The sequence below is a fragment of the Protobothrops mucrosquamatus genome, unplaced genomic scaffold (assembly GCF_001527695.2).
Source record: "Protobothrops mucrosquamatus isolate PMUCROS unplaced genomic scaffold, P.Mucros_1.0 scaffold420, whole genome shotgun sequence".
Lineage (NCBI taxonomy): Eukaryota > Metazoa > Chordata > Lepidosauria > Squamata > Viperidae > Protobothrops > Protobothrops mucrosquamatus.
In genome coordinates, this window is record NW_015386749.1 from 22,618 (window position 1) to 44,868 (window position 22,251).

Sequence of the window (22,251 nt, forward strand, 5' to 3'; positions counted from 1 at the left end):
GTCTTGTTTAGTGCTTTGTTGTTGTTTCCCTTTTCTCTGTTGAAATTTGTATTTTAATTTTGGAAATAAAATTTATTAAAGGAACAGAAGCAAAGTTTTTCTGATATTTTGCATAAAAGACGTTCAGGCTGTAAATTAGGTGACTACATAGACACAATTTTCTATTTTAAGTCCTCTACATTACACTTGCATTTTGCTTTGCATTCTAGGTTTATATCTCTTTTATTATACAATCTGTGTCATTCATTCTGTCACTAAATTATTAATTTCCCTTACATTTTACCCAAAATGCACAATCCGCATTGATAGATTTATATATCCAGTGAGCTTGTTTGTTTTAATAGGTTTTTGTATCTATGCCTCAAACAAAAGTATTAAAAACATTTAATGATAAGGCATGGATACCAACTATTGGGAAAAAGAAGTTCTATTTAGGTGCATTTAATTTAGAGGCTAGTCCAGTCTTAGGATCAGAATATTTACTTTAATGGCAAGCTTTCTTATTTTGCTAGCATAATACCATTACAATCATGTAGTATTTAAGCCAGTTTTATCTTTTAAATGTCCTTATTTTAGATTTCTATTAGACAATGAAAGCAATCCTAATGAGTGGAGGCAAATATTAGTAAACCAGGAGTATTAAAAGGTAAGGAGACCAATAAACAGAAAATCATGAATGTTATACTTCAGTGGAAATTCACTGGTTTTTATAGTGCTTAATAAATTGCTCCCAAGGCCAGTCTTCTGTAGTACCACATTCAGTAAAGAAAAGGTAAAGTCTCTTTTGAGTTAAGCTTGACTTCTGATGACTTCATATAATACTGATTTTAAAAACTTAGCCTTTTTCTCTCCCAAGAGTTTGTTCATATTTATTACATACCAGTCATTTTATCAGTTTATAGGTACAAATACAACAAGGAAAGATTAAGAGTTCTAAAAGTAAAGCTTAGTTCAAAACTTTACTTGGCAAGTAAAAAATACCCTAGATATAAAATTTCATAAAATATGGTTTTAAGCCACAGTAGTGATCATTCAACTGATCATAATGATTAGATACTATAAAGTATCTAGAATTATAATCTGGGATTAACCAGATATGTAAAGTGCTTGGAGTGATTTTCAAAAACAGCTAGTTACAATTGGGTATGGCAATGTTCACTGTATACCATGTACCTTTAGGCATTTTAAAAAAAATTACTAATGATATGCCACATGGTATTCAGCTATCGTATTATCTGAACAGCATACATTTTCCTCCGAAACCCAATCACTAAAAATACTAACAATATGTTATTTCAAAAAGAAAAAACCAATGATTCCACATCACATCTTTCACTATTCACTCCAACTGTAAACAAGACATATAGATTCCCTGACTTGTCCTGCTTCAGTGATACCGCTTAAATAACATAACTTTGCTAATTATCAATGCACATTTTGAAAAAGTACCATCATTTTGTTCCTTTTTTTTTTTTTTTTGAAAAGCAACATTTCTACTGTAGGTTAAGAAAGGAAGCTTTAAAAGTGACTGTGTGCTGAATGTAAAGCTTCAAATCCTTTTGTCACCTGTCAGAATTTCTTTGTCCAGATAATAGTGATAGTCACAGAAGCTGATGATTATCCTGGCAGATAAAATCCCAACTGAAGGTGGTAGTTGTTTTTTTCCTTAGAAAGCTTATTTCTTTAGAAGATCTTCCCAACTTTAGATACCTTATTTCATTTTTTTGTATGTTAAGTTCTTTATGTTTTCCCTTATCCCTGCAGAAATCTGATTCGACACTGTTCTTTCCACTGTTAAATATTAAATAAACTTATGAATGCAGCTAATTTGCAGGAAATGCATATTCTTAAATTCACGGAATAATCACAAAACCAGTTTGTTTTGTGAGTGAAAATTAGTCCAATTCCTTTCTTTCAAAATCTCTGATGAAGTGCCTTTGATTAGGAAATTTTTCCAACAATTGGATTTTCTCTACAAAAGAAAAAAAAGAACCGTATTTAACTATTTGTTAGAAACTGCAAGTTAAAAATTATTTTTCACTTACAATTAGTGCTGTATTTTCTGACAACAATAAATTTTCAATTTTACTGATCACCACTGAGCAGACTTAAATCCACCTGGATATCTTCCACAAATAAAGAAAACTGCATTCTGCATAATCTGGATGAGGAAGTTAAATTTACTTCAGTCCTATCTTAATTTTTTAAAACCTGAGGCAGTTTATATAATTTGCGTAATGACATCCCTATAGAAAGGAGAAAACAAGTTCAAAGAATGTATTTTCACATTTAACAGTTGGAAATATTGAATATTTTCTCTCCCAACCAGTCCATTAAATCAAGGTTTTACTGTATTAAGATTTGCAGAATGAAGGATGTGTTCTTAACTGCCCATCTCCCTCAGAGATAATTCCATGTTCTATACAAGCTAGTGTGAGTGGGGGTGAGTGCATGCACACACATATACGGACACACTAGCCAGACACTCACGTGGCCCGGTGGCCAAGAGGCTACGGCCCAGTAGTGGGCTGTGGCCCACAGGTTGGGGACCCCTGCATTAGATGACTACGTGGTCACAGAATTACATTAACATTTAGTTGCAGTTTGTTAAAAGACAAGCCTGTTGTAATGGTAGAATTACCTACAATACTTACTCACTGCCATATTTAGCACTAGATGATCTTTTTTCTCGATACTTATCATGATGCATGTCCAATTGTTCTACAATAGATATTATTTGCTGAAGAGTTTGAAAAGTTGCTACTGAGTCCTCAATTTTGAAATTAGAATAGTCATCTAGCTCTTTTTGTGGACCTTGATAGACTGCTATACTTCCACAAGCCTCTAAAAGTAAGTATAAATTAGAGTATTACAAAGCTTTAAATGTTCAAGAAACAAAGTTTTGCTGTTCTATATTTTCAGACATAAGGTTTACCATAAATGTGATTAATTAAAATAACAAAGGGTATTTTCGGGGCATAACAGAACATTGTTTCATGTTAGTTCATTAATTTATCAGTGTAAATTAAAACAATTTAAATTAGTTGTTATCTGGACTAATAAGTACAAACTTTTCCATGAAAAAATATAAAAGGATCAAAAGGCTATTACATTCTTCTTTCATAAATTTGTAAATTCCATCAAGTCTGAATATCCAGGAGATGGCGCTGTCATACAATTTCTTGATTTAATGGACCTTGGATCAGCAGACTTTATATATAATGCATAAAAACTAACCTAAAGTACACAATAAATGAAGAAGTAGCCCTAATTAGATTTTCCAAATAATGAACATCAGATATAATCACTGTCTGATTCTGCAATCCCATATTTGGGGAAGGCTTACAATACCCTTTTGACAGATCTGCTGGAGCTTTAAATTCACAAAGATCACTTCCACTATTGCTACAGGTGTATGGATAGGCTTAAATCAAATCAAATACACGCTACTTGGATGTAGATTCAGCTTCAACAGAGACCTCTCCCTTCCACGTATTAGCTTCTTAAATGTAGGGTTTATTAACACATATTGCAGTAACTGAGATTTACACTGGCAGGATACTTTGAGAACCGTATCTTAAATATAGCACATTCAGACCCCCTTCACTTTTGTCAATTTTGTTATGCTGCAATCTGATTCTAGTAGTTATTGAAATTCATTTTTCCTCATTAATCTACACCCAGTAACCCATAATGACAAAATGAAAACAGAAGTTTAAAAAAGTCTGTAAATTTATTAAAAAGAAAAAAACTGAAATATCACATTCGCGTAAGTATTCAGACTCTTTGCAACAACCAGGGAGTGATTATATCTGATGTTCATTATTTGGGAATCAAGTTTTATCCAGCTGGGCTACTGAAATTTAGCTTTGGTGCCTCCTATTTCTTTTACTGACATGTTTCTATACCTTCATTGGACTCCATCTGTGGTATGATTTGGAAAGGCACACACCTTTCTATAGAAGCCCTCCCAGCTGACAATGCATACTGTAGTAGAGCAAAAGCCATGAGGTCAAAGGAACTATCTGCAGAGCTCAGAGACAGAATTATTGCAAGGCACAGATCTGGGGAAGGCTGCAATAAAATTTCTGCTGCACTGAAGGTTCCTAAAAACATAGTGGCCTCCATAATTCTCAAATGGAAGAAGTTTGGCACAACCAGGATTCTTCCAAGAGTTGGTCGCCCGGTCAAACTGAGCAATTGGGGGGAGAAGAGCCTTAGTAAGAGAGGTGACCAAGAACCCAATGGTTACTCTGAATGAGTTCCAGTACAGGGATATCCTCAATGAAAATCTGTTCCACAGCACTCAGGACTTCAGACTGCACCAAAGGTTCACTTTCCAACATGACAATGATCTTAAGCAGCCAAGACAACACAGGAGTGGCTTAGGGACAACTCTGTGAATGTCCTAGAGTGGCCAAACCAGAGCCCTGACTTGAACTCTATTGAACATTTCTGGAGGGACCTGAAAATGGCTGTCCACCAATGGTCGCTATCTAACCTGACTGAGCTTGAGAGGATTTGTAAGGAAGAATGGCAGAAAATCCCCCAATCCAGGTTTGCAGAGCTTATTGTGTCATACCCTAAAACAGGGGTCACCAACCTTTCTGTGTTGGCGGCCTGGTGGGAAAGGGACAGGCATTTTTATGCGCGCACACACACACACACACACACACACATAAATGTGGCTGCATGCGCACGAAGGGGGCCGTGAGCATGATGCTCCGCAATGGGGGTTGCTAGCACCAGTGCATAGTTCTTGGCTCTCCTAGTGCCGGTGAGAGGCTCGCGGCTTGCCTAGCACCAGCGAGGCTCATGGTTCTCCTAGCAGCGGTGTGAGATTCGCGGCTCAGCTAGCACAAGAGCATGCATACATGCGCACGTGCAACACTGCTCAGCCACTCACACGGTCCGGTGGCCAAGAGGCCACAGCCCGGTAGTGGGACGCGACCCATAGGTTGGGGACCTCTGCCCTAAAAGACTCGAGGCTGTAATTGTTGCCAAAGGTGCTTCAACAAGTACTAAGGGTCTGAAGAGTCTGAATACTTATGCCAATGTGATAGTTCAGTTTTTTCTTTTTAATAAATTTACAGACATTTCTAAAATTCTGTTTTCACTTTGTCTTTATGGGGTATTGCCTGTGTAGATTAATGAGAAAAAATGAATTTCAACAACTGTAGAATCAGACTGCAATAACAAAATTGACAAAAGTGAAGGGGGCCTGAATACTTTCTGAATGCACTGTAACTGAAAGCAAATAATTGAATTTAAGCAGAGTTTTTCTCTATTTAACACTTGAAAAAAGCAACTGTGCAAACAAAGGCAAGGAAGAAGTCTACCAGAAGCCATCTTCTCCATTCTCCTCTATACATAATAAAGCCTGACATCCTTATAAAAAAGCTCCCAATGATCAGAGATTCCCAAATGAGTATGGGGTACTGTAGTGCTGGGGGCTGAGGAGGAACAGCTAGGAAAAGCCTGGAAGAAGTCCATCATTTGTGTCCGACATGATTTTCTCCTGAGCCAACCTATTATATTTGAAAATTAGGAACCTAGAATGGATATGGGATTACCAATTTGGACAATAGCTAATAGGTATTAATATTACAAAACTGACTGAGGTACTTTGACAAATGGGTCTTTCATACCTTGCATTTTTTGGAGCTTCGGCATACTGATTGCAAAGAGTGAGTAGATTCTCTCTGTTTCTCGATCTCCATCTATTTCTATCTGAATGTCAGCAGGAACACCTCTTCAATTAGAAATACAAAATTTTACAAAATATATTAATTTTAAAGAAGATTTACTAGCTATATATTAATGCATATACAAATAAAAGGGAAAACAAGCAATGTAGATGTGCAAAACTTCTAGATCATTTATACTTACAGCTGTATCATGATAGGTAGGAATTCTTAATATGTGGCGTACCTTAATATCTGGCCTACTAGAATTAATTGTAACAGCCTATAAAGCTATAGCAAACCCGTCTGTGAAACTAGTCAATTGCAACTTAATTCCTTATATCATGCAATAATCATGTATACAACATTCATATTATTTGATGCCGAAACAATTTAAGATTAGGGTTAAAAAATAAGAAGCATATTAAATCCCACTCTCTATTCTGTAACTGCTTCAGGCAGAGAAATCCTCACTAAGCAAGCATCAATTAACTATCTCTTTAGTAAAAAAAATAACCAGGAATAAGATTGAAAGCTAGGCACATACACATATAATCATCAGATTGTTTTGAGTAAGCAACAGTATATAAAGCACAGAGAATAAGAAATATCAATCCCAAAATATCAAAAGCTTGAAATGAGAAATATTGTTAAATCTAATTTATGCCAATTCAGTATATCTCCTTCTCTTGCAAATAATCCTTGCTTCCACCAATACATGTATTATGGATGCCACATATTTTTTTTACTTTATAGTTATAGTAAACTTTTATTGCTTTTTTATAGTATATTATGTTTTGGGTGGATTTTATTGTGAAATGCTCAGTGTCGAAGGAAGGAAGGAAGGAAGGAAGGAAGGAAGGAAGGAAGGAAGGAAAGAAAGAAAGAAGGAAAAGTATTGATATATATTCAGGTTGCAAAGAACAAAAACTCATTTCCAAATGGCAACTTAAATACATTCATTTATTATAGGAGTAATAATCTATGTTGTTTCATAATCATACTTGATGACAAGTTGCCATAAATATTAATATGTTTTCAAATCTAATAATGTTCAGTTACTAATCTCAAGTACATGTGTAATTCTGATATGCGTCTCCCTCCCTCCCTTTGGTCATTAGGAAGGCAACCTAAGTTACAGCAATATATTATAAGCAACATTATTTCTATTCCAAAACATGCATATGTTATTTTTCGTGCAGATGTTACTTACGCAGTACATGGCATACAGCCCACTGTGTTTTCTGATGTGGCTTTACAGCAAAGCCAATTTCCATTCAAAAAAGCAGATGGGTGATAGACACTCAATCTCTTTTGGTTGCATCTGCTCACTCTACAGAGAGCTTCTATCCACTCACTAGCCTCCACACAATTATTTGCCTGCACATAGAGTGGTTTTTCAACATGTATTACTTGAAACATCTGAAAAAGAAAACAGCTCTGTTCAAACAACCAACAGTTTATTTATAGGAGAGAAAAAAGAACATCGGCAGATTTAAAAAAAATGTTTATGTATTATTTAAAAACTTTGAAAACAGAAGACTGGACACTTATCCAAATGGTTGCCTTGATGTAACAGATATTGGTTAATGTATTAACTTCCATTTTGCACAGAAAAGGAGGGATCTTGTGATCCACATTTTTGCTTCTAAGCTGAAAGACTGCCCAATTTCATCCATGATTAACATCAGACACGTAAGGATACCCCAAGGCAGAGGAAAAGAGGAGAGGAAACAATCACTCCCTAGTTGTTCTTAGAAGAGATGCAGGGAAGAGAACTCTGCCACAACATGAATTAATAGGTATGACAAATAGGAGTCAGGCATTGAGGGATTAGAGTATTATTACTAATTTTCTCTTTTTAGTACCACCCAAACTCCTTGTGCTCTTGATTTTTAAATAAGCTCATAAATATCTATTGGCGTTTAAAAAAGCAAGAAGCAGGATAAAGTATTGATGCTTTTAAACTTTGGTATTGCACAAGCTCCTGAGAATACTATGGACAAGCAAGAAAACAATAGAGCACCAAATAAATCAACCCAGAGTTTGCACTGAAATCACAAATGACCAGGCTCAAATTATCCTTTTTCAGACATGTTTTGTAAAGATCCAGCTCCCTGGAAAAGGATCAAGTGTTGAAAGATAGAAAAAAAAGGGCAACCAGTAGTAAGGCTAATGGACTCATTTACAGTGGTGATGAGTGCACCACTGGGAGATTTGAAAGAACAGGTAATAGGCTAGATCAGGGGTCCCTAACCCCCATTCAGTGAACCAGTACCGGGCCGCAGCATACCAGCAACTGGTCCGCACAAACAATCTTCTGGCAAGCAAAGTCAATGGGGAAACCAGATTCACTTAACAACCGTGTTACTTACTTAACAACTGTGATCATTCACTTAACAACTGTGGCAAGAAAGGTTGTAAAATGGGGTAAAACTCACTTAACAACTATCTCACTTAGCGATATTGGGCTCTATTATGATTGTAACTTGAGGACTCCCTGTAGTTCAGAATCAACATACAAGTGGTTTTTCAGTAAGGCAACAAGAATTTGAATAGATTTTTGTATCCTGGCATTTAAGTTCTCACTTTTATATGACAATTTAGAATTTTCCATGCTTGACTGTTATTTCAAAAGTTACTTACATTTTTCCTGTTAAATGCACCCTCATCAAGTTTTTCTACTGCAAGAATGTTTTTGACTGGAATGGTGAATATAGGTTCTTTTTCTGGATTAAGAAAAAAATAGCAAATCCTTTAATTATAAATAAAACCTTAGCTGTTTAAGATAACGCAAAACATAAATACCGGTGGAACACATTATATGTGATCCCTTCATAGAGCCACGAAGACAAGGATAGTGGAGTATCTGGTCAGGATGGTAACTGAGTGTATTCTGCTGGGAGAGTATCTGTCGTTAATTATTATGATTTTATATTATTTTTGTGGATTTTGACAGGTTTTGATTTTTCATGTATGCTGCCCCGAGTCTATTAACCAGAGAACCTTGCAAATCCCAACAATGAATGAATGAATAATCCTGCAGGAAAAAGAATCCAATATTTCATTTTTTGGTTCTCAGACTCAAAAGTGTCTACACTGTCCTGGTTAAATCAGATATATAAGCCCAATGGCAAATAATTTTGCAAACTTAATACATCTGTAATTAAAAACATGAAAGAGTACTTTTATTTATTTGTTTATACTGAACAATGTTTTAATGTACTCTTAACCATTGGAATTGAAGAACATAATTAGTTTATCACCATCAGGCCAAGCTGTGTAACTTGAAAGGTTAACATTCAAAAAAAAAAAAAGAATACCTTGTTGCTTACGATAAGTGAGTTCTCTACTTGTAAGGCAGAACCGACGCTTTTTGAAATTCTTTTTTCCAATACGAGTTCTTCCTTGTGCTCTTTTGAACATCTCCCTATGAAACAAATACAAGAACATTATTTCACAAATATTTTCAAATTTCCTAATAGGCTATCCAGATGTATTCGTTTACAAGTTAGATCAGGGGTAGTCAACCTTGGCTCTTTTATGACTCGTGGACTTCAACTCCCAGAATTCCTGAGCCAGCTGTGCTGGCTCAGGAATTCTGGGAGTTGAAGTCCACGAGTCATAAAAGAGCCAAGGTTGACTACCCCTGAGTTAGATTAATGGATTCAACTCCTGATCTTAAAACAAATCAGCCATGCCCAGGACAAAAAAGTATTGAGGACTGATTCCCTGATTCAGCATGAAGGCATGCTAAACTAAACGCCATGCAGTTTCTTTCCTATATTATTTCTCTTTCCTTTCCTCTTTAGTGCACTCTCTTCTTTCTTGCTCTCTTCTTTTTTTCTCCCCTCTCACTCTGTTTTTATGCTTTCTATTCTAGTTGTATGAGAGAGGTGACATGTAAAAACTTATAGGGTTTGATTAACATTTTATGCTAGGTTTGTACCATTCACAATATTAAAAAAAAAACAAACCACAATTTTCCTACAAACCCAAAATTGTCATGGAATCTAATTTAGGAATATCAATGAAAAGTGAATATAGTAAAAACCCACAGGTATAAACTAGAACAATTATTTATTGGTACTGTTACTATAATTTACTACATAAAGCAAGAAACGTTTACAAAATTTGAAGATATTTTTTTTTTAACATACAGGTAGTCTTCGACTTACGACCACAACTGAATCCAAAATTTCTGTTGCTAAGTGAGACAGTTGTTAAGTGAATTTTGCCCCATTTTACGACTTTTCTTGTCACAATTGTTAACTGAATCACTGAAGTTGTTCAGTTAGTAACACAGCTGTTAAGTGAATCTGGCTTCTCTACTGACTTCACTTGTCAGAAAGTCACAAAAGATCACATGACCCTGGGACACTGCAACAATCATAAATACGAGTCAGTTGCCAAGCATCTAATTTTGATCATGTGACTAGAAGGATGTTGCAATGGTTTTTCACACTTTTTCCAGTGCCATTGTAACTTTGAACAGTCACTATATGAAATGTTGGTTAAATCGAAGACTACCTGTATTTTCCTTCATTATATAAAAGAACATCCTTATATAGATAGATTCCATTTATAAATAACTTCATAGAATTCTAAACTATAGTAAAAGTCAACAAGGTAATGCCTATACCACTTCTGAATATTGTTCATGAAATTCCTTTTAAAAATGGTTGAACTCATGCAAGATTGTAATTACCCAAACTAGGTAACATCATCAATGCCAGTATTTGTGTTAACATCATCATTAACGCTGATGATGTTATCTAGTTTGTGTAATGAAATGTCTGCAAGAAAACAACCAAGCTCAAAGAGCACCAAGCATCCCTCATTTCAACCCTGAGCTAGAAATATTCTCCTTTAAGGCTGTACTTTTTGAACTCTTTAATTATTTGTTAATTTTTATTTTCTGGCTTCATACTCTCGGCAGCAAAACACAATGGTAATTAGCACTTGAAATGTTTGCTCGTGCTTGATTTATAGAGATAGTAAAAGGGCAGGGTAGGGCAATCTTGTTCATGGGAAGAAGATATTTTACATTTAGGTTAATAGGAATCCCTACAAAAGCCCAAATTTTAACATTCAGGGTCTCACAAAGCCTCAGGGCAACTTCTTCAAACTCATAAGCAGTTGCAAATGAAATACTACAATTCTGCCTGGAACTACTATATTCAAAGTGTCATAAATCTTACATATTCGTTTGATGTATTTTTTAAAAATCAATTACAGCCTTGCACATTGTACTTTTGTATTAAGTTACCCTTCTTTTAGATGCAATGGCTCATTCATGACACTTGGCTCTTTACTTTCCGTGGAAGACACTTCATCTAAAAACTGAATATGGAGAATATATTAGAATAATAGGAATTATTTTCCCAATTTTACCCAGAATCCTAAAAATTAACAAATATTTAGAACATTAAAATAAACTTATTTTTAAGTAAAATGAACATTTTAATAGTTGAAAGTTGTTCTACATTTTTCCTTTGCATTTACTATACATGTATTTTTAAAACACTCCTCCCAAGTATTTTACTAAAACAAGTGGAGTTTAAATGTAACATATAGAGAGAGAGACCTGTGCTGGACAATTAGATTTAATCTGTAACTCAGATTAAATCTGAAAAATGAATATGGTAAAATTTTCTAAGATTTTGCAGGAAAGCCAGGAAAACAATTTTTTTTTGAGAAAGCCAAATATTATATATAAAGGAAACAATACCTTTTTGACTATTTCAATGTATTCCTCTTCTTGAAACATTTTGAAAAATTCACACATAAACGTCTCCTTGAAGCTTGACTAAAAAGGGAAAATAGATAAAAGTAAATCTTTATAGAGATATGCCAGTAGACTAAAGTAATTTCAGTGTGATACTTACTAGCTTGTTTTTGGATAAGCTTCCCCAGCTTCCCAGTGTCTGAATTGCTTTTGATATAAGAGTTAATGTTCTAGAAGTCTGTGCATCCTATAAGAGGCATTCAAAGAAACACATTCAATATTTTACAAGTGATAGTTCAATTGTGTTGTATACATGTTGTCCTTCACTAACAACCATTCATTTAGTGATGGTTCAAAGTTACAATGGTACTGAAAAAAGTGACTTATGACCAGTTGTCACATTTACAAAGTCGTAGCATCCCCATAGTCATATGGCCAAAATTCAGATGCTTGGCAACTGGCATGTACTTATGACAGTTGCAGTGTCCCAGGAACATGTGATCACTTTTTGCAACCTTCTGACAAGCAAAGTCAAAGGAGAAGCCAGATTCACTCAGCAACCATGTTACTAACTTAACTGCAGTGATTCACTTAACAGTGGCAAGAAAGGTCATAAAATGGAGAAAAACTCACTTAATCATCTTGCTTAGCAACAGAAATCTGGGGGTCTGTTGTGGTTTTAAGTCAAGAAATACCTGTAATACGACCACCAAATATGCTGCATCTAGTGACAAAGTATTACAGGTAGTCCTTGACTTACAACTGTAGTTGAGCCCAAATTAAGTGGGTCATCATATGACCGAGCTGATTTTATGACATTTAGTGACAGTCGTTAAAGTGAATCACTATGGTTGTTAAGCAAATGCTTTGGTTGTTAAGTGAACCCATTGTCCGCAATGGGTTTTTTTTTTGCAAGAAACCTCAAATGCTGGCTTCCAGAGGAAAAAAAAAGTTGTAAATCATCACATGACCATAGGATGCTGCAAACAATCATACACTTGGGCTGGTTACCGAGCATCACAAAATGTGATCATGTGACATGTGTATTGTTTGCATGTTGGCCAAGTCAAGGACTATCTGTACAATGAAACAGGCAGATACATCAGCATATCAAACATACATTTTCTGCAGCAATACAGGTTTCATGGGCATTCACATAAGCTTTGTAATATTAAAACAAGAATTGTTTTTCTTCAGCTATAAAGAGCTTGGTTCTAACTGCATTGCAGTCAAGGCAGTAACTGCCAGGGTAATTTTCTCTAAAATAATAATAAATATTTGTTAAGGTGTTCTGGAAAGTTCCTCAATCTTTGGACAAGTTGTTCAGGTGAGAAGAAAGAACATAGAAAATAGCTTTCAGTGCACTATTAATTAGTGGGCAAAGAAAGCTTTAGTTCTATAAATCTCTACAGATTTAAATCAATTCTTTAGTAATGACAACATAATACATGTCAATTTTACTTTAATGAAGAATGTGAGACCTAAGACTGAACAAGTGAAAATGAATTGATAGGCATGTCAAAAAAAAAAGAAAAAAAAAGAACAAAGTGCAATATAGTGGTTAAATGTTGAAATAGCACTGGCAAGACCTAGGTCCACCCTGACTCATGGAAACTCACTAGGTGATTTTTGGCCATGCACTCTCTCTAAGCCCAACCTATTGAGAAGGTGGTGATTGTGGGGAAAACAAGGAGAGAAAAGAATACTGTATGCAATATCTTGAGCTCCTATATGAAAGAAGGAATAAAGTAAGAAGATATAACAAGTAGGGTGTAGCTGAGAGAGCACTGGCCCAAAAACTTGGAAGAAAAAATGTGCGAATTCCATATGTAGTATTTGGTGTTTTCTAAAGGAAAAAAAAAGCATATTCAGTGCCAAAATAAGAAAAGGAAAATTATCATAATTTTTGCCAAATGCTTAACTTCTTGGTCCAGTAAGATTGCTACATAAATATGTTCTGGAAATTATGCACCTAAAAGAATAATATACCAATAATCCAGGAAGAAAAAAAATAGACATCTGTGTGCAATATTAGTGACCTAATTCTCTCTCCATTGTATTTCCTGTGGAAGCTTTAACAAGATTTTTGCTTAGAATAATATGACTCCTTCATGAAATGTACTAAATGAGGACTATCTGTACAGAGACTTCATCAAAAGTTTTTGAGCAGTACAGTCAAAGTTAAATCAACTAAAAAACATAATGGAGTATGATTGCTTTGTGTGTGTGTTTTTTTTAAAGTTAATGTTCACGCCGGGCAGCCACCTGCACTAGACCTCTTGTGCAGATCTCTTGGCAAGATTTGGATATTTGCCGTTGCCTTCTTCCTATGACTGTGAGAATGACTGGCTCAAGATTATCCACCTGGCTTCATGCCTAAATCAGAAGTCATAATTTCCTGGTTTCTAGTCTGGTGCCTTAATAACTACACCAAACTAGCTCTTCACTATGTGTTTTCAAATTTATTACAATTATAAACCAGCATAAATATATTTTTAGTTTTTCTTAATTTTACTGAAAATAGGAAATGTATCCCCAAATGTTAAGTCATTAGATTCCAACTAGTCAAATGTTTAATTTGATTTTAGTCATATACTAGTTTCTAATGTCAAGTACTTTCAACATATGAAAATGACCAAGAAGGCTTTACTGTTTGATAACTGATCAGCGAGTTTTTTTAAAATATGTTAAGTGGTCTCCAAGCTCCCTCAGCGTACATCCTCCTAAGCTCACCAAGTGCATGAACATAACATTATCAAAACTTACTGGATGATGAGGCCGTAAATGGAAAGTATGAGGCGATACTACAGCTACAGCAAAGAAACGAAGGAACACAAAGCTGCTCACTGCAGAATACTGTACATGAGGGTCATCTGCAGAGAAAAACCATGAAATGTGAAATGTATAACTTAGCAGGAAATGGGTGAAATAAGATAGTGAAAAACCTTAGTAGGGTGTCAGTAGAAAAAAATGGTTACGATTCTTCTGCAAAATAGAAAAGTAGCAAGTAGTGTGAAATGAAAGTGATGTTATGATGAAAGATGCATGGCCCCGTGTTATTGGGCATGTATCACAGTTGTTACAGTTTATTTGATGTTACCTGCTAGTTATAGCAAACTAAGGATTGTGCCCCTTCCTCTTCTCTGTCACAGGTGTGAATGAAACTGCAAGTTTCCACTTCTGTATTTATTTAACAGTAGGCTCTATTGTTATGATTAATCTTAACAAAGAAAGGAACATACTTCCAAAGATACATTTTTAAATTCAATATGTTTCCATAAACCACTGTTAATACTAACAAAAGTCTGTAGTGCAATCAGTTTCCTGCCTGTTTCCTCTTACTTTAGAAATAAAGGTAGCGATGAATTTAGGCACCCCAGGTTGGTGCATGCCATAGTCACCTATTAAATATATATTTTTATGACTGGAAATGTAAATTATTTTTCTGTAATATAGCAGGAAGAGGCAACTTAGTAAGAAATTTTAGTTTAGCCTCAGTTTGCATATCCAGTGATAGAATATTATAGTAGTTGTAGTCCAAAGCCACTACTACCTATCCCTTCAGTACAATATTAGTGTGGAGCATAAGTATGGTTGCTTGCTGTTAACAGCAGTATATCAACAGAAGACAGGCAGTGTCTATGACTGCTGTATTTCCCTCTTTTTATAAATGCTATAGAACTGACTTTTTGGTAACATTCTTGTGGATGTAGACCCTTTATTCAAGCCATAAATCAAATTGTCATTTTGAGACATTGATACACTTACTAGGAAACCTTTCAGCAGCCAAGCGCCTCAGAGAACACAACACATCACACATTAATGTCGGGCAACTTATACTTGATTGTACAATTGTACTGAAAACTTTGTCAACATAATAACGAAGATTTTCCTGTGTAGACAAATAATTTCAGAAAGTTAATCATTTTTAAGTGTTTACCAAGTTCATCTTATCAGTGAGAAAAATCTCTTCAACAAATTTGTATGCATAGTTTCCATCCTAGCATTCAGTAGCACTTTTTAAAAAAAAATAAAATACATACAATAGTCTAACAAGGTCCTCCAAAAATTCTTTCTCTTTTTTCTCCACACACAGTCACTTTATTAATGTCACTCTGTCCTTGGTGGTGACTGGGCAAGGTTCTGTGATGCTATCTGGGATTCCTCCTGGTTTGTGACCTTGAAGGAAGTTAAGTCAATCTATGCTGTTGTCTGCCACCTGAATCTGGAAAATTGTCAACTGCTCTTTGTAGGGAGGGAATTCCTTGAAGTCTTGCCAAATACTGTGCTGTGCTCCCTTATGAAAAGGCTGGCCCTGGAAGCATGGGTCTTGGCCAACTACCATCTGGTTTCTAGCATTTCCTCACTGTTGTTGAGACAGTGGTGGCAGCTTCACAGAGCCCTAGATGAAACAGAGTATCTGGACCCTTTTCAGTTAGGATTCAGGCCTGGACATTGATGCTCCTATTGGATGACCTGATTTGGGACTCTAAGGAGGGATAGTTCATTTTTCCTGGTTACCTTGGACCTTCAATTGGCTTTTGGTACTACCAACCATGGAATCTTACTGGATTGCCTATGGGGGTTGAGAACTGGAGGCATTGTTTTGCAATAGTTGCACTCCTTGCTCAGTTGTCAGTTCTAGTCAGAGGCAGCAGGAGCTTGGCCTGATAGCCTGTGATATGTGAAGTGTCACAGGAGTTGTTCCTCTCTGCCTTGCTTTTCAACATTTATATGAAGTCAGTAATGAGGTCATCTAATGGCCTAGTTGTATTATGAATATGCTGATGACACTCAATTTTACATTGCCATCTTGAGCTATAGGGAATTTGCTGCTGATATTCTCTCTTGGTTCCTGAAGACTATTAAATATCTGAACTGGAGAAAACAGTGAAGCTGAGCCCAAGTAAGATAAGAGTTACTGTTTGTACAAAAGAGTCTCTGATGACACTAGTATAGGCAGGCATTACCCACAAGGCAGGTTTGCAATGAGGTAGAGGGCTTCTAAACCCACAGATCTTTCTAGAACATGATTAGGGACTATTGTCCACCTGTGGCTGGTGTACCAACAGCAACTTGACCGCGTGTAGAAAAACCTGGTATGATAACTCATGCCTTCATTTGCATGTGTATGGATTATTGCGGTGAATGTCACATAAGGCTGCCCTTGTAGACTAGTCAGAAGTTGCACTGGTCCAAAATGTGGTGGCCTACATATACACCAGTTCTTGGTGATGCACCCTGATGCTCCAATTTCATGGGCCTTGCATTGGCTGCCGATAGGTTTTTAAGATACAATTTAAGGTACTAGTGTGGACTATAAAGCCTGCATGAGTTGACACCTTACTGCTTGCGGGATGGTTTGCTCCAAATAAAATGGACCTCACTTATTAGATCTTGCAGGTAATAACTGGTAGTGGTTCTGCACTCCTGGGAAGCAAAGGGGGCCAAAGCTATTAGATGCTGGTTTTTGTTGGTGGCACATTGTTTTGGAATGGCATCTCCTTTGAGATTAGGCTCACCACTTTCAGAAAATTATGGACAACCTATTATTTTGGAAGGCATTCTTCTGATTTAATGTATGCTATAAAAAATAACTATTACTATTTTTATTAATTTATGTCAGCATTCCTTGTTTTTGTTGGGCTTTTATAATTATATTTATTCTGGATGTTTATATATAGACCAATGAAAGTCACTTGATTACATCCAAATCCATTTTTTTATTCTCAGTACTGATAACGTGAATCAAACACAGCATTATATTATAAATTCAGTCGGTGGTATCAAACACAGAGAAGCTTACTATGTAGTTAATATTAATGCCCATAGTACTTTTCAGGTACACGCTGTCCTGTAATCGGACTATCAATAATATAGTTAACATTTCCATTTTCTTAATAGTAGAATAAACAATAGCAGATTTCAATGATAAGGTTTGATTTAAATTGTGTCAAGTATTTATCAAATATTGTATTTTGTTTTATAGTTGTTTTTAATTATACCCAGTAATTACAGTGAGGTTGACAAAATGAAACTGAAGACCAGAAATGCAGTAGGCAAAATCATAAGATAAAGAAAAGTGTTCAGATTCTTAATATACTTTGTTACTAAAATTATTGTGGACTTTTATATTCCAGAAAATGTTTTTTGTTACAAGTTCCATAAATATAAATTTAAAAAAATCCCCACACAACATTTTAGCATACCTTGTGCATTTCCGCATTATCTGCTTCTTTCAGTTTCAGGGGATCAATTTCACAAGGTTTAGGATTCTCACATATCTGAAACAAGATTAAAGTTTGCAGCACAATTATATACTTGTCTAATCAGAAGTGAGTTCAGTGAGATTTGTTTTTAAGTTAAAAGAATGAAACCTTTATCTATTATAAAATGACAATTAATAACACAATAACTATGTTCTCTCTTGGATCAGATGTTAAAAATATATTGCTAACCTATAACAATGATTCTTCAAAGTACATGTGTTTTTTTGCAAAACAAGAAAACTACTCCTTTATTTCAGTCTCTTGAAAATGTTGTAGAACAATTTGTGTGGAAAAGTTTACTTATGCAGTAAATGCAAAGTTGACCATTTGAAGGACCAGTTACAGGAACAAAACTGCTGTCTTTTAACTTATGCATCGCCCATATGGGTAATTAGCATATTATATACTTTCTTGTTAAAGTGATATCTGACATGCTCCGGTTTGCAGCTAATAATGCTAGATGATATCCAGCAGGAAAAGTCAGAATGCAGTCACAATAGTGCCAGCAATCTTTGTTGAATGAGCCTGAGCTGTTCTGGGAAGATGAAGCAACATATACAATAAATGATATACAATTGTAGCTGCTACAATGAAACCGATAACCCTTTTTGTGACAACCAGGAGTCAGAGAAATGTGAACTAAGAATATATGGGCTGCAGAGCTGCCTTTTTACTTCAATCTTTACATAAAATCAATACAGTATGGAATAAAATTATATCCCTTCCCTGCCAATACTCCAAGCCCATAATAAACATTGCATAATTCTTTTCTATTTTTACTGTGATATGCACAGACTAATGGATTTAGTAGTTTCCAAAAATGTTATGTTTGTGCATAGTGCTATATCCTAGGATGTTTTTCATTGTCATTTTTTTTAAAGTTTTGAAATCTAATTCCTACTACACCTTGGAATTCTGACCACTGAAACAACAGTAGCAAGAATAAATATTCTTTCTATTTGCGTACTGAAAATTCAATTTCAAATTTACATCTAGCCAAGCTGATGTAAGCTAAAAGGGAAGGGAAGATGATGGTGGATGTAAAAATATTGCACACTCAAGTCTAATATGAGATGCTCAGCCTTTCGTAAACTGTTCACACAATATATGAATATAAGGTGAATATATTAAACAAATGAATTAAAGAATTTGCAACAATATTTTGCAAAGCGATTTAATTCTTATGTAGCATATTATTTGTCTTGCAGTCTAGCACGATAAGAACTGGAATAGTTCATCCAGTCTCAAGAAAGCAATACAGACATTTTAGACCTTGCACAAAGCTGAAAACAACTGATACCTTTAGTAGTAGTATGAAATTTTAGGTAGTAGGGATTTTTCCATTATTCCCAATATGTAGCATTTCAATACATACATTTATCATACCTCATCTAAAATTGGTTTTAAAGTAACTTTCAAGTAGTGCTTTCCTACTATTTTCATCATCTCATCTACACACCGAGTAGTTAAAGAGTTTCCTCTGAAGATTGTATTTACTTCTCTGTAATACAATAGAAATAATTAGAAATTCAGAACTATATACATACACACATATCCACAAACATGCATGCAGATATAAGATGACCAAAGTTCTCTGCTGCAGAGTTTCTAGCTAATATAGTCTACAACAATGCAACATTTTAAAATATCTCTAATATTATGAATATATATCTGGATACATATTATCAATAGATACCAATGTCTTCTAGGTTGCCCTAATAGTAGCCAAATTCAAATTAGTATGTTTAATCAATATTATACATTTATTATGGCATAATTTAATTCTAGACACCTCTTTCCAATCAGAATAGGCACTATCTTCAAAAATGCATGTAAGGATTTCAATTTCTTTTCAGAAATATGACACCATTATGCAGAATAAATTCTTCCATCTTTCTTTGGTTCTGTATAATCTTGATATTGTTATGCCATTTCTGTTTTTTTTTAAATCAAATCATTAATAAATTCTAGAAAAATTAGAGAATATGCACATTTTAAAACCACTAAGACCAATTCATGCTCAACTGGTCTTCTCCCAGGAGGGAGGAAGAAATCTTGGACTGAATCACACTAATCTTTAATGCAATGTTTCATTGATGAAACGTTGGGAGCATAGCATAATTGCAAGGGCTCATTCTTTAATAAATGTAAGAAAGATAAGCTGTGGAAGACCCAATATCTTTTTCTCCAGGATTACAAGATTTCTCCAGAACTTAAAAATAGTGTATGCCAAGAAACAGAAAATTATCTATTTTCTAACAAAATCAAACAACTATTACATATTCATTTCAGAAGATTCTGAATCACTTAGTCCTAAGAATAAAAAAATTGTAATGTTTACTGAGAAAAATAATTTAATATAAAATGTATATGATAAGTTTACTCATTTATCTTTGTCATAGACAACTGTTGGAGAGAATGGAAGAAAGTCAAGCACTTACTGGGTTTCCTTCAGTTCTAATTCTGCCACTGCAGTAACAAACTGCACTAATCTATGATGGTGCAGCAACAACCTTACAAGTGGCAAAATACCATCATATTTATCTCGACACACTTCAGCCAAGATGTAAGCAGCTGATGCAGAAATTGGCTATAAAAAGGGGGAAATGGGATGAATGTACATAATTCCTCACATTCAAATATACAGGGAAAAGTTAATAAGAGTAATAGTAATTTTTCAAGTAAATCTTAACCTAAGTTTAAAAAAAGCTTATGTAAAATAATTTTCTTCCAGTTTCAAGAATTACAATTAATTTTTTGCCAGCTGATTGGAAGAAAACCTTACAGAAATTCTTTTTGCCTTTCATTTGACATAATAGAAAAAAAATCTCAAAATTACTGTTTATGTTCATATTTAAGTTTTTAATATCAGATGGAGCATCCAACTGCAAAAGAAACTTTCAATAAAAACAAAATCAGTTCTTTGTGTCTGTAGGCTATCCAAAACTGACAGAGCACTCCCAGCAACCAAATAGATTGTTCTCAAAATTAATCAGCAAATTAGGCCTGGGAAGAAGGGTAAGGGTACAAACTGAAATGGTTTATCTCTCAGAAATCCACGTTGCCCTTTAAACTCTTATTTCAAAAGATGTCAAAAAGAGATTTGGATTTAGGGAAATTTGAAAGTGAAGAGTAGATAACAGCTTGCCTTTTAGAGGATCTTTTTCCACTTTTAAGCTAACCCAAATAGGATCCAAATTTAGTCCACTAAATCAGGAGTCCCCAACCCCTGGTCCATGGACCAGTACCGGTCTGCAGCATGCCAGCAACCGGTCTGCACAAACAAGGAAAGCCCCATCCGTGGGATACAGGTGGCACACAAAACCACTGGTTTTGTGGCCCGCGGAAAAAGCTCTCTCCCTATAACCGGTCCCTAGTGCCCAAAAGGTTGGGGAGCTCTGCACTAAATTATGGCAATATTTTTAACTTTATGATAGTATCTTTGACTATAACAAGGATTTAAATCAAAGCATTTGCTGGCCCTGTTATACAGAATGCACTCTCATAATAGTTGTTATGAGTGTGGCTCCCACAAAACACTAATTTCTTAGACAGAAAAGAGGTCTGAAGAAGACTTCACACATATTTATTACACATTCAATTCCATATTGAATTACATTATTGAATTTTGTAATATGTACATCAAAAGGGATAAGAGGAAGTATGAATAATGTAAATTTGGGGCAAATAAAAAAAGCAAGTTAAATAAAGATCCTTCTTTTGAATAAATGAGATATAATTCTGTGCCAAATTCAGGACAATTCTATGTACAAATACAGTCTAAAACCCGGACCAAGAACTGAGATGGTTCTGTTATCAGTATCATATGTATGCTACCAGATTTTTGCTGGAATAGAAGTTAAGTTAGCTACGTGACAGAATATTTATTCTTGTCTAAAAAAAGGATGTATTGAATCAAATCTGTACAATATGCATACCTCTCAATATTGAACAGATGAAAACAAACAGCTTTTAAAATTCTTTATGAGGAAAATTTTTTAAGCACACTTTTTGTAGAGACCTTTTGTATAGTTCAAATGTTTGTTTTCTGAATAGTAAGCTGTTGACAACCATATCAAATAGCATCTAAAATTCTAGCTTTTCATAGAATATAAGAAGTTGTTTTTTAAAACTTAACCATTTTAGGGGCTGTACAGTATTATACATATTGCTTTTTGAATTCTGAACAGAAATCTAAGCTAAAATATCTCCATTTGAAAGGAGAACTTGTACCACTTCCCAATAAATCCAGCACAGAAGGAGTGGGATAGTGACACTTGAAAAATGAAAAATACCTCTACTTCAGGTGATTTCAGAAGCAAGTCTCTAAGAGACCCATAATACTCAGATGGAAGTACATAATCTTCAGCATAATTTATATTCAGTCTAAGGGATCCATGATCTTCACTTTTAGCAGATTTATTTCCATTATCTTTTGGTTGTAGGAGGTACCTTAAAAATAAGAAATTATAAGGCTTAAGATATTCTCTAAATGACAGGCTGAGCAAATTGTACTTTTAAGCAATTAAGTAAGAATAAACAGAGAATGAAAAAGCAATAGGATCTTTCT

General features: G+C 34.9%; 1 protein-coding gene across 1 annotated transcript in view; it reads right to left on the reverse strand.

Annotated features, from left to right (window-relative positions):
• Window positions 1-470: 470 nt before the first annotated feature.
• Window positions 471-22,251, reverse strand: part of RASA2 (RAS p21 protein activator 2) — a 41,134-nt gene continuing 19,353 nt past the window's right edge. Inside the window, exons 10-24 of the mRNA XM_015816290.1 lie at window positions 21,977-22,133; window positions 20,123-20,271; window positions 19,068-19,182; window positions 17,622-17,696; window positions 15,181-15,304; window positions 14,179-14,285; window positions 11,573-11,659; window positions 11,416-11,493; window positions 10,954-11,027; window positions 9,008-9,114; window positions 8,331-8,413; window positions 6,898-7,106; window positions 5,649-5,752; window positions 2,655-2,844; window positions 471-1,972 (exon numbers count right to left, since the gene is read on the reverse strand). Coding sequence (XP_015671776.1) covers window positions 1,942-1,972; window positions 2,655-2,844; window positions 5,649-5,752; window positions 6,898-7,106; window positions 8,331-8,413; window positions 9,008-9,114; window positions 10,954-11,027; window positions 11,416-11,493; window positions 11,573-11,659; window positions 14,179-14,285; window positions 15,181-15,304; window positions 17,622-17,696; window positions 19,068-19,182; window positions 20,123-20,271; window positions 21,977-22,133 — 1,690 coding nt within the window. The 3' untranslated portion in view covers window positions 471-1,941. The remainder of the gene's footprint in view (window positions 1,973-2,654; window positions 2,845-5,648; window positions 5,753-6,897; window positions 7,107-8,330; window positions 8,414-9,007; window positions 9,115-10,953; window positions 11,028-11,415; window positions 11,494-11,572; window positions 11,660-14,178; window positions 14,286-15,180; window positions 15,305-17,621; window positions 17,697-19,067; window positions 19,183-20,122; window positions 20,272-21,976; window positions 22,134-22,251) is intronic.